A 16,114-nucleotide genomic window follows, 5' to 3' on the forward strand; every position below is an offset into this window, starting at 1 on the left:
GGTCTATCTACTAGACGGAACAGAGGTAGATGAAGAAGCATTCAGCTGCCTGGTGGAGAGTGCTGAGAGTGGCACCCACACATTTACGGTATGCAACGGAGAGTGGATATCAGGCAAGTGTATTCAAACATTGCTACTTATATAGAAAAATCACGCAGTAATTTATGATACACTTTGTATACCAGATACTATAGTGTTGCTGTGGTCTGTATTGGATCGTAAGAATATTTGAAGGCAATGTTTTGTGTTTTCCAGACGTCAATAAAGTCCCATCAAGTAGCACCGACATGGCTCCGTCTTTTGTTTCGAGAGTTGAACTTCCGTGGAAAAGCCTCAGCCATGATGTGATAGACGCGTTGAACAGTGCTGAAACTCTTAAGCCACCACAAAGGCAGGAAGTAGTAAGAATGATAGCTGCTGCCTGCCAAAAAGTAAAGGACCGGCCATCAGCAAAAGAAATCAGGAGCATTGCGAACCATGCTGTAAGCAAGTACCCGAGGTCACTCGGTGATCCTGCTTCTGGGTCAAGCCCGGTTTCTTCAGTAGGCCTTGCCTACAAAATTGAGACCCGAATTGAGAACACACGAAGAGGCTCGAAGCGTTTTTCAGAGGCGCTCTCTGTTTCCGCAAAAATAAGGAAACAAACCTCAAATTCTTCTTATGGCTGCATTGATTGGCAGCCATCTACTGTCGCATTAATGCCCGATGAGATAGAATCGGCAAAGCAAGTTTTGGCACAGCAAGCATCAAAAGCGCCCTGTGAAGAGGACATCCCCCTCCAGAGGAAGGCAATGAGAGAATGCTACCCTCTCATCAGAGCAGATATAAATTCTTCCGATCCAGCACACTCAGCGAAGGAGATAAAGCAGATGTGGCCATTACTGTTCAAGAAAGAACATCTTCTCGACCATTTCCACAGGTATACATTTCAGTGAACTATTAGGGACTTTCACTAATATTGTAAGTGTAATGTACCAGCAGAAAAAATAAGATGAAGTGGTTTCTTACGTTAAACAAAAGTAAATTGAGAACTTGTGGCAGTGGTAGTGAGCGTCTTCATAATTGATTGTTGCAGTTGACTGCTGTGCCAGGAGCACCGAGAAAATGAGAAGCTGAGCGAAAAATGTATTTCAAAATGTCACCATCAATTTCAGCAGAAGTGTCATTGCCTTTCATCATCTACTTCTGTGCCTTACTGAGTGCTAGTGTAGTACCCACAGGAACTTATTTGGTTTTAGGTCTGTGATTGTTTTGAAGATGCACACAGAAAGTCTATAAAGTCTCTGTGGAGTAGTGACTGCTATATTTAAGTCAGCAATGTCAGGTCCTCAGTACTACTTTCCCTGTTCATGTTCATAGATACAGGGCGAGCTTCTAGCTTTAACATACAGCTAGAACTCAATTTAACGGAACGGTAACCATGCATGCACACTCGAAAATTTAGTAAAATCAAGTGTTTTTTTTCAGTTCTTCGAAATCTAGAATTATAACATAGTGACTCCTAAAGGCTACCATGACATTGCATTTGCTGCCAGCTCACGCCTGTGCATGTGTAAAACTCATGAGCATTGCCCGAACATAAGCCTCCCGCATCTAGGTGATGCAGGCCAGGTAGACTGACACGAGAATCTATGAAAGGCTGCCAATATCCAAAGATGTTGAGAATAGATGCAGTGATTGTGTAAGCCAGCTGAGCAAGAGAGTTATGAGAAGACACTCAGTGCCTTCTGTAACATAAATTATGGAATAATGAAAGCAACCGTAGTGCTCTTGTTGGATCATTATCAGGGATAATAAACCGCTGCCACCCCTAGTGCCATCTGGTACGTAATTGCGCTGCTGACTGTTGAGTCCCTTCTGTGAATGGGCACTGCATGCAGCCTCCTCAAAATAAAACATTGTTACTAAAGTGGCTAAATAATTCACTGTGGTAGCTTTAGAGTGCATTCTCGAAGAAAACCTGATCTGTGGGATGATTATAAAGAAATCACTGTTTTTTGCTAATTTATTACAAAAAGAAAGCATCACTAAATCAGATTTGGTGCCAAGTTGCCAAGTTACTTTCGTTAATTCGGGTTGATGACAACATTGAACCCTATGGGTACCTGCCGGGGAATGGAAATTTCTTCGTTAGACAGGGAAATTCGTAAAACTGTTTCGTTAAAGTTTTAATTGTAGATAGCTACAGCTTAAGGACCTATAAGTGCAGAACAGCTACAAAAAGGAGCACCTCATTTTTGCATATCCCAAACATTATTTCAAAGGAGGAAAGAAAAGAGTGCCAAAGTATATTTATTTACACTTCAGCGGGAACTATACAGAGGCTGGAGTACATATACCGTAAAATCCTGAGTAAGTGCCCCCCCCCCTACTGTGAATGATAATCAGATAAGACTTGGAGGGTGGCCCTTGCTCGGTTGCGGACCAAAATACACTGTGGCGAGGAAAGAGCCGCTAAGAAGACTGCACACCTGTGCTTCTAGTGACATGGTTCATTAAATATGCACGCGTTCAGTGGCGTAGGCAGGGGGTGGCTGACCGCTGGTTTTCTTCAGCGCCTGAAGAAAACCAGCGCCGGGGCAACGAGGTAATGTAATAATATAATCACTGTTGGGCTTTTACGTCCCAAAACCACGATATGATTATGAGAGACGCCGAAGTGGAGGGCTCCGGAAACTTAGACCACCTGGGATTCTTTAACGTGCACCTAAATCTAGGTACACGGGCTTCAAACATTTTCGCCTCCATCGAAAATGCAGCCGCCGCAGCCGAGATTCGATCCCGCGACCTTCGGGTCAGCAGTCGAGCGCCATAACCACTAGACCACCGTGGTGGGGCACTAACCGGAAGCTCGACGGTATTTTGAATAGAGCGTTGCGGTGGGGACTTCTTGAACATGAAATAATCATATCGAGCTAGCGGAGCTCGGCCCAAAAAGGGCATGGTCATATTTGACAGCTGGCCAGGGACGTTTCGTTCTCTTGCCCCTGTACGGACAGCGGGTAGTCGTTTTCAACAGACTTCTTCGTCTCTTTACCTAACACACCTCACGCGGGGGCAAAAATTTCAGTATTACACAGTAAGCCCATTTCGTTGCTCCGAAGGACAACTTGCAGAAAAGTTGCGTCTTGCAGAAAAGTTGCAGAAAAGTTGCGAAGAGCGCAGGTGCCTGCGCTCTTCGGTGCCATGTCAAATGTCATATGAAATGTGAACAGCGGCAAGCCTTCGTATGGTGTAGTGTACGCCATTCTGTCACCACCATTGACAGGCGCACGCATCCAGTTTGACCGCACTGCGCATATGCGCGCCTGTCCATGGTGATAACTGGACGGCACGCACTCTACCATTGCGAAGGCTTGCCGGTGTTCGGGTTTCATTTGACGCGCATAGTACATATCAATATGGCTATGTAACCTAACTAAAACATGCTTGATGTATAATGAATTTGGAAGCTTAAGGGCATAGGGTGAGCATTTTGGGACTAAATAATACGAAAATATAAGTTGAGCAAACCCATAAGTTATTTGTAAACCTGCTCTGTAGCTCATCAGTTGTTCAGTGGTGTTCGAATGGAAATGGCTTTCATAGAGGAAGCTCACTACTTGTAAAAGTGCAGATGAGAGAAAAGGAAAGACAGTTGTAACATGCTCAGGTATGGACATGTTACTAAACTTTCAAGCATTCTATTTGCTTAACACGATCTAGAAAAACCATGTGTTAATGCAGACAGATGGTTGGCATGTGCTAAAACAAAAATACAACAGGCTCATGTTTGTGCATGTATTAATTCTAGTGATACACTAATTCGGCTGGATCTCTGTTACCCTATTTGTAAGAATTGCCTTTGGTTACATGAACTGCATTTTATGATGTGTTGAATTTTTTCAGACTTACAGGGGTGCGACTTGATGGAAAATTAAGTAACGTGCCAAATGATGTTGTGCTGCTGCTGACGTCATTCTTTGGGTCAAACACTGGAAATGACGCTATTCTAGAGTGGACATTGAAGATAAGTCAAGCAGAAATGAACCTCGGAAAGAGTGATGCTGGAAGAGTAGGACTAATACCCCTAATAGTCACTTATTTCAAGGATGACCTCAATCAAATGATACAAGTGAATGAGGTGAGAGGCACGGTTAACATACATGAGTTGCATGTGAGTCTCATTGATGCACGGTTTGTCAGTTATGGGGTGCAATGTTGGCAGCCATTGATTGGTGAGTGGTCATTCTCCGATCTTTACTGCATAGGTGAAACATTGCTAAGAAGTTTATTAGCTGGGGATGCAGGCAAATAGGCAGTTCTTCAAAGCGTTTGGCCAAGCAGGAACCATGAGCTCATGCTGGTGTTCATATTGCAGCTATCACACTTAATAATAAAAAGATATCTTGCTCGTAACAGAATTGAAACTGGGAGTGCTACATGGGAGTAAACTATTGAACCCCTGAACCACGCTAGTGCTAGCAAGTTGCCCCAGGCAGTGACATTTTTGGTGTCGTTTCATCACGGAAAAAGTAATGCATGTAACTATGTAGTTGCACATATTTCATTAAAGTTGCGCAGTATTGCACTAGGCCCTCATACATGTGAATTGCTGAGGGGGATGTGCTTTAAAGGACCCATTTTACTGCGAATGGCTACACTGAATTCAAGGGCGTCCGCAGAACTTTTTACAGAGGGCACATCTGCAGAGTCTTTCTTTCACTTCCGTGTCATGACCGGCAAGATTAGTCAATAGTCCAGGATTCGACTGAACACCATCTGGCAAGGGGCATACATTTCTTGCGAATAAACAAAGACTCGCCATAGTTGCAATGAAAAAAAGAATTTATGACGTTTCGAGACCACTACGGGTCTCTTGTTCACATACATTGTTACATGTTTGTGAACAAGAGACCTGTAGTGGTCTCGAAACGTGATAAGTTCTTTTTTTCATTGCAACTATGGCGAGTGTTTGTTTATTCGCAAGAAATTAGTCAATAGTGTGTAATGTATAAAGTTGGCTGGCAATACTTAAGGCCATTTCACACAAATTTGAGGGACCTGAGTGTGCTAATCGAGGTGTTTATATAGTTTATTGCTCCTGCATAGAAAAATATTATTCGGAAAACACAGTGATACCGGAAAATATTTCCGTTGTTATGGCAGTGGAACTCTCGGCTAAATATTGTGCATTATTGGTTTCACGAAGCTGAATTTTAAGAACGAAGTTTTCGAAAATTTTCGAACTGCAGTTCAGTAATAATCACCATGCTGTCTTGTTTTAAACCCTCCAGGATAATTTTAATAATATGCTTTCTGTGCTCCTAGATTATTTTGCATTTTGAGCATGCACACACAGATCCAGAGAAAAAATAGGGACCTAATAGCCAAGCAGCTCCTCTCGCATGAATTCTTAGGCTGTAAAAATAAACACCGATTCATAAATTATAAAAGTAATTCTATATTACTAAAAATTATAAGATTAGTCTGAATTTTCATTTCATAGCCAGGTTTCTTTGTCTAGACACTAACAGACCTATACAACAAATGTGCTTCAACGGAACTAACATATATTTCACATGTATACTAATGTTTCATTAATTGAAATGTATTTGTGATCAATTTAAGCCGCTGCTACATTATTTCTTGTTTCAGGCATCTACTGAGATGACAGCCGATTTCCTTGACAACCTTCCAGTTTGTCCACTTGTAGTTGCGCTCGGTAAGCTTTTTAAAGTTATAATGTTTTAAAATATGAGCTGCACCAAAATTTCCAAGTTTTATCATATATCAAAGCCAATAATTGCAAAGTATGTATGGGATTCTCTGAAAGACTACATGGCGCATGTCGCCACATACTACTGTTGCCACAGCGATAACTGCTTGATAGTCTAATTGAAAGTGATGACGTTTGGAAGCTGATTATCATCAAGCAGGACAGCAGATGTCAAATTAGAAGTAAACCTAATTAGAAAAGTGCATGTAAAGCGGTGCATTATTAAAAAAAAAACGAAGTCAATGCAGTACAGTTCGTTCAAGGGATTTTGAACAAAGTCATGTTCAGACTTGAGCTGCAGTTAAAAAGCATGTATGTAGTCAATAAGCGCAGTGTGGGCAGGTGAGAACTCCAGTTCAAAGTTCATCTTGCAGAGACACCATGAGTGATAATACAGTAGTCTTATGACCACTGTCACTGACAGTGCACTGTTTAGGCGCACATTTCGATGACAGCCTGTGTACTTCCATGTGCAACAATTGTACTGTGGGCTGTGTGACCAGCACGAGCACAACTTATGAAAATTAGCTTTCATGGCTGGTGGCTGCACACCAGTTTTGAGTGCCCATTCCTCAAATGATTGCGAAATTTATGGCTGATAGCTGAACAGCGGTGTTGATGAGGGAGGGCACATTAGTGGGAACTTGTGGAAGACTTTAAGTACAGTCGTTCATCTGGGCACGAAACTTCCACTCCAAGTTCATATGGAACCAGCGCCCGCCACTAGGAGCAAGTAACCAAGGCGCAAATAACCAAGGAAACGGTTGGCTTGATTAGTTATGTACTCATTCCGTTTGTTCTGTGTTAGGTTAGATGTTATAGGTACACCTAAGTATTTATATGAATTGGTAGTTTCTAAAGAAATGATATTCAGATGGTACACAGGCAGATAGCTATTTGATGACAGATATTCTCATAAATTTACATTTGTTCATGTTAAGCTGCATTCGCCACAGTTGACACCAGTTGCAGATGTTATTAAGATCGGCCTGAAGAGTAGTTATATCTTGTGGGGTAGTTATTTCTTTGAAAATTACACAGGCGCCGGCAAAAAATTGTATATTAGAAGTTACTGCTGAAGTTAATTCATTAATATAAATAAGGAATAAAAGAGGTCCCAGGACCAAGCCTTGCGGTACTCTGGACTGAACGATACTAAGTGGTGAGTCACGATCATTAGCTGTTACGAACTGGGAACAATTAACGAGGAACGACTCAATCAATTTTAGAAGGTTACGGGCAAGGTTTAGTATGCTTAGCTTATTAAGTAAAAGTCTATGGCTTACTTTATAAAATGCTTTTGAAAAGTCTAAAACAACGTAATCAACAAGGGAAGAACGGCCAAGTATCTGGTGTAGTTTGAGTGAAAGACAATAACTGAGATTCACAAGATAAGGTTTTGCGAAATTCGTGTTGTGAATGTGTAAAAAATGAGTTAGATTCAAGGAAATTTATCAGGTTAGTAGAAATGATATGTTCTAATAATTTACAGCAGGTGCTAGTTAATGATATGGGACAATCATTTGTAGGTGAGGCTTTGCTTCCAGATTTGTGTAAAGGAATAACTTTTCCTGTTTTCCATGCGAGTGGGAGAGATGATGTGTTGAGTGATTGCTGGAAAATTTTAGTTAATACAATAGAGCTATACGAAGATGTGTTTTTAAAAAAATTTGCTCTGATGTTGTGAAATCCAGGTGACGAATGCATCTTCAATGAATCCATTAGTCAAATTACACCAGTAACCTCAATAATTATCGGAGGCATCGGTAAATATAAGTTATAGCTGTTCAGTACAGGCAGAGTAATATCGGTAGTTTGAGAGGTTGTTTACGAAAACATTATTCAAGAGAGCTGCGCAATGGTTTTTTGGAACAGTGTTACCGAAACTATCATTAAGAGTGATGGAATTATCGGAAAGGGGATGTATGACTGACCAGAATTTTCTGACATTGGTTATTAGCATAGATGGTTATGTGGTTGATAAAAATGTTTCTTTAGAGTGTTTGAGAGCGGCTACATAGGTGTTAGATGCAAGTGTGTAAACTTCCAAACGAGAGTCAGTGGACGCGTGCTTTGCGGAACGATACAGACAGACAGGCATTCTAAAGTATTATTGTACCAATACGTGCATGATTACAGGTTATGGCACTGGTTAGAATGTGTTTGTTAGTTAGACGTTCTACCTCAGCTGCAAACATGTTCCCGTTTGACTGCACAGTAGAGTTATCAATGTCGTTAAGAAATTCATCCAGAAATTCGCACAATTCGTTACCATGACATTTTATTTATTTCGTAAAATACATGGCATGCGGACAGCAGAAAGCCTCACGTAATGAATAATTTTCTTAAACACATGGCACTGATACAAGAAACAAGTAGTGTATGAAGCTCTTCCATAGTGTGACAGAAGAGTTTCGTGACAAGAAAAGTATTTAAGGGCCCTTCTTGAATTGTTCGGAACCCTCATAATTCAACATTCTTATTCATTTTGTTTTTTTTTTTCATAGTGCCACTTCCACATACAGGTGTTGGCTCATCTCCCTGTAAAACTTTTCTAAAATCAATTCTTACTAACTTCTAGAGAATACATGTGTAACACTGCCCAGCATGTGTAAACATACCAGTATTTGTTTTTTCATTGCATATTTGCTTTTTTCTAGGTCAATCGATCTTCGAATGCACATGTCACTTGTTCGTGGATAAGGAGCTGATCATGCCGGATATCACGTTGAAGCTGGCTATCGAGTATTTGTTTGCGGTACACTACTGCCTAAACATCAAGTACGCTGCACGCGTAGGTGCAACACTTGAATTTCTTCAGAGGTAACTGTCTCTTGCTTCTTACCTAGCTCATTGGTGTCTTCAATGATAAATGAACATGGCTCTTCACCCAAAGCCATGACACTGCCCACTTTGCATTCATCGTTCAGTCTAAACCAGACCCGTTGTCCAGGCTCAAGTGGTTTCCTGGGCGACGTGTGTTGGTCCCCATGCTTATGCGTTCTGCATTGAAGGGCCTGAAGCCCTTGATGATGGGCTTTAGCTGCGTAGTTTGAGATTAGGAAGTTTGTATGTACAGGGAGCAACGTGCGAATTTGGTGGCTTATAAGCATTTCGGCAGGGGATGGAAGTTTGGTCGGGGATGTTGCTCAGTAGTTGAGAAGGACTATGTCCAGGTCCTCTCCTGACTAGCAGAGAGTGTTTATTATCGTTCTGATGACTCACTCTGCTTGTCCGTTTGATCTGGGGTAGTGCGGTGATGATTTGTGGTGCCGAATAGACCAAGAGGCATTGAAGCTTGCAAACGCTTTGCTGTCACACGGGTGCTGGTTTCCGGCACGATTTCTTGTGGAATTCCAAAACGGGCGTAAACCTTCTTGAGGCTGCAGATGACTGCACGACTTGTTGTTGTAGACAGTTGTTCAACTTCTACATGCTTCGAGCAGTAGTCAGTTACAAGTAAATGTGGTGATCGTTCATGGTATAATAGGTCTATTCCCAATTTCTGCCAAGGCAGGGTTGGCAGAGGGATATCCATCAATGGCTTGTAGTGTTTGGCTGGCATGATGCATTTACATGTGATGCAGTGCGTTACCATGTTTTCCACATCGTGTGTCATCTCTGCCCAATGAAGAGCCTCTCACGCCCTGACTTTGTATGCTCAGATGCCAAAATGATGCATATGCAGTTTCTCGAGCGCCACTGGTTGGGCAGCTGTTTGAAGCACCAGGCAGAGCCCTCGGCAAAGCAGCCCCTCTTGAACTCATCTCTGCAATCCCAAAACTGAGCACATGGGTGTACTTTTCATTTTTCCATCCAGTCATCTTGTACATACTTGATGACAATCTGAAGGGTTCTGTCCACTGCTGTTTGCACTTATGTGGCTGAGAGTGTCACAATATGCACCTACAAGCAAGCAGACTGATGGATGAGTGTCCAGAGATGTGTCTATGGACATGGAGACAAGAGGGGCTCTAGAGAGAGCATTTGCTGCAATGAGATGTCAGCCAGGCACAAAGACCAAGTGAATATCCTATGATTGTAGGCATGGCAAGCGATGCTGGAGTCTAGGAGACACAGAGTCGACGAGAGGTTTCTGCACAAGCCTAAGGAGGGGTCAGTGATCAGCTTTGAATGACAGGACACCCGTACACGAAGTAGTGAAAATGCTCTACACTGTATGTAACAGCCAAGAGTTCTTTCTCTATCTGTGTGTACTTCTGTTGAGCACTTGAAAGTGTTACTGATGCATATGCAACAGGCTTGCTGTGCTGAAACAGTACTGCTCCCAAACCATAAGAGCTGGCATCAACAGACAGGGCATCAACAGCCCCCTTGGTTGAGTCAAAATATGCAAGTACTGCAGCCTGCAAGAGCAAGCACTTTGCCTCCTCAAACATTTGTCGATGTTGGCATTCCACAGCCAAGCTGTGCCTTTGTGCAATAGCAGCCCAAGTGATGTGTTTGTTGGGCTGATTGTGGAGTGAACTTTGGCAGGAAGTTAGCCATGCCAAGAAAGCATGGAAGTTCCTCTCGATTGGCTGGCTGAGGATTCTGATGGCTTCTAACTTGGTTGGATCTGCTCTAAATCCACCTGCTTTTCAGCAGATTTGGTAGCTGACTTTGGGCACTGCCAGCTTTAGCTTGTCTCTATTCAACCTCAGGTTGGCCTGGCAAGCCTTCTCTAGCACTCGGCGTATTTGTTTGCAGTGTTTAAGCATTGAGCCTTAGGCAATCAAATATAATTAAAATACAGGTTAATGTGCTTTTCTGAAGAGAACACTTGGTCAGTCGCCTGCTGGAACATTTCAGGAATGGCAACACCAGAAACCGGTAGCGCCCAAAAGGTGTTGTGAATGTGCACAGCCAAAAACTGGCATTGTCGAGTCTCATGTGGTGAAACGCATGCAGGTGTCGAGCAGGGTTAACACCAGAGAGCCATGCAGTTTTGAGAGGAGGGTTTCGAATGTTGGCATTTGGTAGTGCGGCCGCTTGATTGCCTCATTGAGCTTTCTGGGGTCAAAGCAAATCTGAAGAGAGCCGTCCTTTTTGGTGATGACAACTACTGGACTGACCCAATCTGTGGGTTCAGTGACCTTTGTGATCACATGTTCTTCCTCCAGGCACTGTAATTCTTGTTTGGCTTTGTCTTGCATGGCCGATGGGATTTTACGTGGTGCGGCTATGAACAGTTGTGCATTTGCATTGAGAGTTATTGTGAATTCTCCCGGGAGATGTCCTGTTCCCTCAAATACATCATTGTACTGTTCAATGATGCTTTGTGGTGTCTCATTTCTTGCTTGCCTGCCGACAGTCGTGCTACAGTCCAGTTGGCTGACATGCTGAATAATCTTCAGCTTGCAGCAGGCGTCTAGCCCCAAGATAGGAGCAGCTAGAAAATCAATTGCGCAGAATTTCAGTGTAGCTGATGTGCCTTATGTGCAGCACTTAAGAAGGCACTCTCCCTGTAATGGCAGTGGTTCACCAGTGTAGGTGGTTACACATGCACGGGGATGAGTGAGCACTGGGAGATTGGGCCATTTATGCAGTTCGTTTGTGAAAATGATGTTCACACCAGAACCATGCAATGTCCAGTTTGAATGAGACATCATGTCCATCTACCTTGATCGTCTGCAGCAATGACGGCGTGCAGTAAACAGCAGGAACTGTCAGCACATATAATGAGAAAGGTACATCTTCATTGTCTCTATGCAGTGCTCGCATGACAAGTGGCTGCTTTGGCTGGTATGGGAGCAGAGGTGGCTGCTGACACAATGCAGCATAGCAGTTGAATTTTCCACAGTTGCGACACTGTTGACCAAATGCTGGACACTGTGGCTGCTGCTGCTGCTGACCACACCTTGAGCAGGCTCTTTGTGCATTACGTTGATGCTGTGGTAGCTGATGGTACGACAGTGCACGTCCCAGGGTTTTTCCCCATTTGTCAACATGTTGTGAAACTGCCTGGTTGCGACGATTCAGTGCGAACACCTCGCTTTTCTCCGGTTGCATTTCTAGCGCATACATCTGACAATTGTGCCGTCATGCATTGGCCCTTCATGCTCTCTGAGTGCGCTGTTGTTAATTCCAAGGACCAGTCGATTCATGATCACACGATAACATGCAGTGCTAAACGAACACTGATCCACTTGAATGGAAACTGCTTCGCAAATACTTCGAAAGCTTGACCTGGTCTGGTTCATGTTTGGGAAGACGTAGGATGCATGAGTCATGTTGCGATACTTGGCAAAGTTCTGGTCAGGTCGTTCCACTGTGTTTTGTATTTCTGCTCCGGCAACAAAAACGCGAGGGTATGGTAGTTCTGCATGAGTTCCGGCCCTCCGACATGTATAGCAGTGTGAGCCGTGTCCAGTCATCTTCCTTGTGGTGGCTACTTCAAAGATATCAAACTTCAGGTTCCATTTTCTCCAGTCCTCTCTGGAATTGGATCTTGATGAGAATGGCGAGACTGGTGGCAGGAACGACGGCATCACTAAAAAAATGTAGTTAACGTTCGCCATGGAAGACCATTCTAACAACATGTTATGTTTGGATTGATAATACGCGCTTCGGGTCATGTTGGATGAGCTGGATTAAGCACACACGCAACATGTGCGCACATCAGGCAGACATGTTTATTCTAACAATATGGCCCCCTTTCCAGAGTGACATGGCTGGTCACATCCATAACTTTTCATGCCACATGAGGGCACCAGCTACTGCTGTATGTAACACTTCAAGCAATGTAGGCAAAATAGGAAACTTACATCTGCTTAACATTGTTATATCTTGCATTGCAGTGTGCATTAGTACTGGGTGTGTTCAGATAAGAACGTCGGTGCATGTCCACAGACCCCCTTTAATTTCAATGAAAAAAATATATTTTGTCGTTCGAGTCCCCAGGGGCACGATACCATTCTTTGCTATGCAAAAAAAAAATGTTTGCCTTAGTAAAAGAAATTCAGTAGTCTCCACTCAGCAGAACCATTTTTTGCAAATTGAGCGGAAATGGGACTTTGACAAGGTCCTACAAAATAAACATTGTAGCTGTGAGTCTCAAAATTTTTCTTGGCATAGTACGAGTAATGTATGTTTACTAAATATTGTTATCTTGAAGTTTTGTTGCCCGTATAATAAAAGAAAATCGCAAATATGGCACATTGCTCAATAACGCTCTAGTTTCATATTTTTTGCTTCTCATCTATAATACTCAGAACTTCAAAAATTTCCCAGAGTGTGGCCACGCATTATTTTAAGAACTGTGGTGAATATGATTGCCGAGAATCATGTCAAACGCAAACCAAAAATGCATAAGTGAAGGCATGTCTTTAAAAATGCAATACTTTGAAATGCAGTTCAAAAAAGAAGGCATCTGATTTCCTTTAACCTCTCAAGAATTAAAGCCCAGTGCGTGCTCTCACTTAGCCTGTAAAAACATGTATTATTTTTGTGAGATCAGAGTTACAAAGCTGCCAAAGTGCCCAAATTGATGTTCTCGTGCAACCACTTAAATGAGCGAGCATGTAGCTATTGTTGCAATTGTCATGATTTTAGACCTTAAATATGTTCTCTCGTGTTAACGAAACATCAAGTTGACAGAAAAAAAGACGGAAGTGTTGCTTTAAAGTGCAAATTTGTACATATGCGTGTTTGTAGTAATCGTAGTATTGTTCCTAGCCAAAGCAATTATGGGAAAATAGTTCGTCTAGATGCACACTCGAGTCGGGTTTTTGCATGCAACAGTTTCTTCCGCCCCAATGCACACAGGACGTGTGGCAGGCATTGAAGGAGGACTGGGTCCATGCAGAAAGTGTCCTGGAGACTGCACCAACAATCTCCGCCTTCTTGCGCCTGGCGTAGGACATCCGACAATGACGTTTCCCTTCACCGCCATCTTCAGAGGAGAAATTTCTGTGAAGTAAATGACGAAGTTTAGCTCCTCAACAGCATTTTGCTGAGGAACAAAATTTTTAACAGACATAGATGCATCTGTACATTTTACGACGATCTGTTTGAAGATGCAGAGTTTCATTTACTGAACAGAAATTTCTCCTCTGAAGATGGCAGTGAAGGGAAACGTTGTCAGACGTCCTACGCCAGGCGCAAGAAGGCGAAGATCGTTGGTGCCGTCTCCAGGACACTTTCTGCACGGACCCAGTTTTCTTTCAATGCCTGTATCGCATCCTGTGTGCATGGGGCTGAAGAAACTGTTGCATGCAGAAACCCGACTTGAGTGTGCATCTAGACGAACTTTTTCCCATAATTGCTTTGGCTAGGAACAATACTACGATTACTACAAACACGCATATGTACAAATTTGCACTTTAAAGCAACACTTCCGTCTTTTTTTCTGTCAACTTGGTGTTTCGTTAACACGAGAGAACATATTTAAGGTCTAAAATCATGACAATTGCAACAATAGCTACATGCTCGCTCATTTAAGTGGTTGCGCGGGAACACCAATTTAGGCACTTTGGCGGCTTTGTAACTCTGATTTCACAAAAATAATACATGTTTTACAGATTAAGTGAGAGCACGCACTGGGCTTTAATTCTTGGGAGATTAAAGAAAATCAAAGATGCCTTTCTTTTTTAATTGCATTTCAAAGTATTGCATTTTTAAAGACATGCCTTCACTTCGGCATTTTTGGTTTGCGTTTGACATCATTCTCGGCAATCATATTTATCACAGTTGTTAAAATAATGCGTGGCAACACTCTGTGAAATTTTTGATGTTCTGAGCATTATAGATGCAAAGCAAAAAAATCTGAAACTAGAGCGTTATTGAGCAATGTGCCGCATTTGCGATTTTTTTTTCAATATATGGGCAACGAAACTGCAAGATATTGGTAAACATACCTTACTCGTACTATGCCAAGAAAAATTTTGAGACTCACAGTAGGACCTTGTCTAAGTCCCATTTTCACTCAATTTGCAAAAAACGGTTCTGCTGAGTGGAGACTTCTGAATTTTTTTTACTAAGGCAAACATTTTTGTTTGCACAACAAACAATGGTTTCGTGGCCCTGGGGACTTGAACCGCAAAATATATTTTTTTCAGTGAAATTAAAGGGGGTCCGTGGACATGCACCGACGTTCTTATCTGAACACAGCCTGCTACTTATTTGGATAGATGATCACATGTGTCTGCTGAAACATCTGTAGCTTAATGTAGGGTGAGGGTAAGGGGCTAAATGTCGTGCCACACTTTACATTAGGGAGTTTTCAAATGACTCCAAAAACTATCCAGTATTTATTTATTCAGAACTTTATCAGTTGTCGAGAAGTCAGGTTAATGGTCTTGTCCGAAAACCATTGCTTCTATAGGTGCTGCCATGTTCGTTTGATGCAAAGCTTTATAGGCAGGCATTGGGGCTCCCCTAAATTTGAGCAATAACGTGCCCAACGACCACCCTAACGTCTCGGGCGCGCGCACTGGCTTTGACACTATTTTATAGGGACTCCTAACCCCCTATTGTGTGATATAAACCTTCGGTTACAAGCAACGTGTGACAGTGATTGTTCTTTGCATTGCTGTTTTTTAGTACATCTGTCACATGGCATGCCTCATGTTTATTCCAGGTACCTTGTTGGCATATGCCAAGAGGATGGCACTAGACAAGAAACCAAGCGACACCGAGGAACCCGATCGAAGGTTCTGGCGGCCTGCGCAGATATTGCCATTTTTAACAAAAAATGGAGCTCTGTGAGTCTATATTTTGTTGTTTGGCTGACTTGAGGTAATGACTTACACTTTTTGCTTTTCACTTTCAGCTCCTCTGATGGCCCAAGCAACAGTGGGTTCAACCTAGTTTGTTCTTGCACAAAGTATGTGCAATCCACAGATGAACAATGTATTCGTATTGAAATATAATACAACTTACACGTGACCTTTCTGTGTTTTTTCTTTAGAAACACTATCGTGAATATTCATGTAACCTTATTAAGATATCACTGGTTACTACATGTAAAACATTTGAAGGTGTTTGAAAGGAAAATGAGAAAGCTCATCATTTGAGAGCCAAACTGCTTTAATAATTATTGTTATTTTAGCATATTCTTTTTTTATGAGCTCTCACTCTGAATTCTGCTTTAATTAGACCACTTAACAAAGGACTACAACAGTAGTTTTCACAAGGGCATAGAGGCCTATATATTGATACAAATGAATGCTGCATGAGACAAAAGAGCATCTATTTCAGTCACTGGTGCATTTGGTGCCGTCCTTCCCATCTATTTAGGTTGCATCACTTGATGGTACTTCGAATATTCAATAAAAGCTGCTCTTACCACACAGCAACAATACAAATTAATTAGTTTCCATACAACTGCACCATGGTTCAGATGTTAGATCCTGC

The 16,114-nt window shown here is 42.3% G+C and overlaps 1 protein-coding gene across 1 annotated transcript; it reads left to right on the forward strand.

The window, feature by feature from the left end:
• The first annotated feature begins 250 nt into the window (after positions 1-250).
• LOC119386002 (uncharacterized) lies at positions 251-15,569 on the forward strand. Its single transcript, XM_049412069.1, has 5 exons — positions 251-919; positions 3,889-4,123; positions 5,638-5,704; positions 8,419-8,581; positions 15,339-15,569. The coding sequence occupies exons 1-5, from the start codon at positions 288-290 to the stop codon at positions 15,493-15,495; spliced, it is 1,254 nt and encodes a 417-aa protein (XP_049268026.1). The 5' UTR covers positions 251-287; the 3' UTR covers positions 15,496-15,569.
• Positions 15,570-16,114: the final 545 nt, after the last annotated feature.

This window comes from Rhipicephalus sanguineus, chromosome 1 (genome assembly GCF_013339695.2).
Source record: "Rhipicephalus sanguineus isolate Rsan-2018 chromosome 1, BIME_Rsan_1.4, whole genome shotgun sequence".
NCBI lineage: Eukaryota > Metazoa > Arthropoda > Arachnida > Ixodida > Ixodidae > Rhipicephalus > Rhipicephalus sanguineus.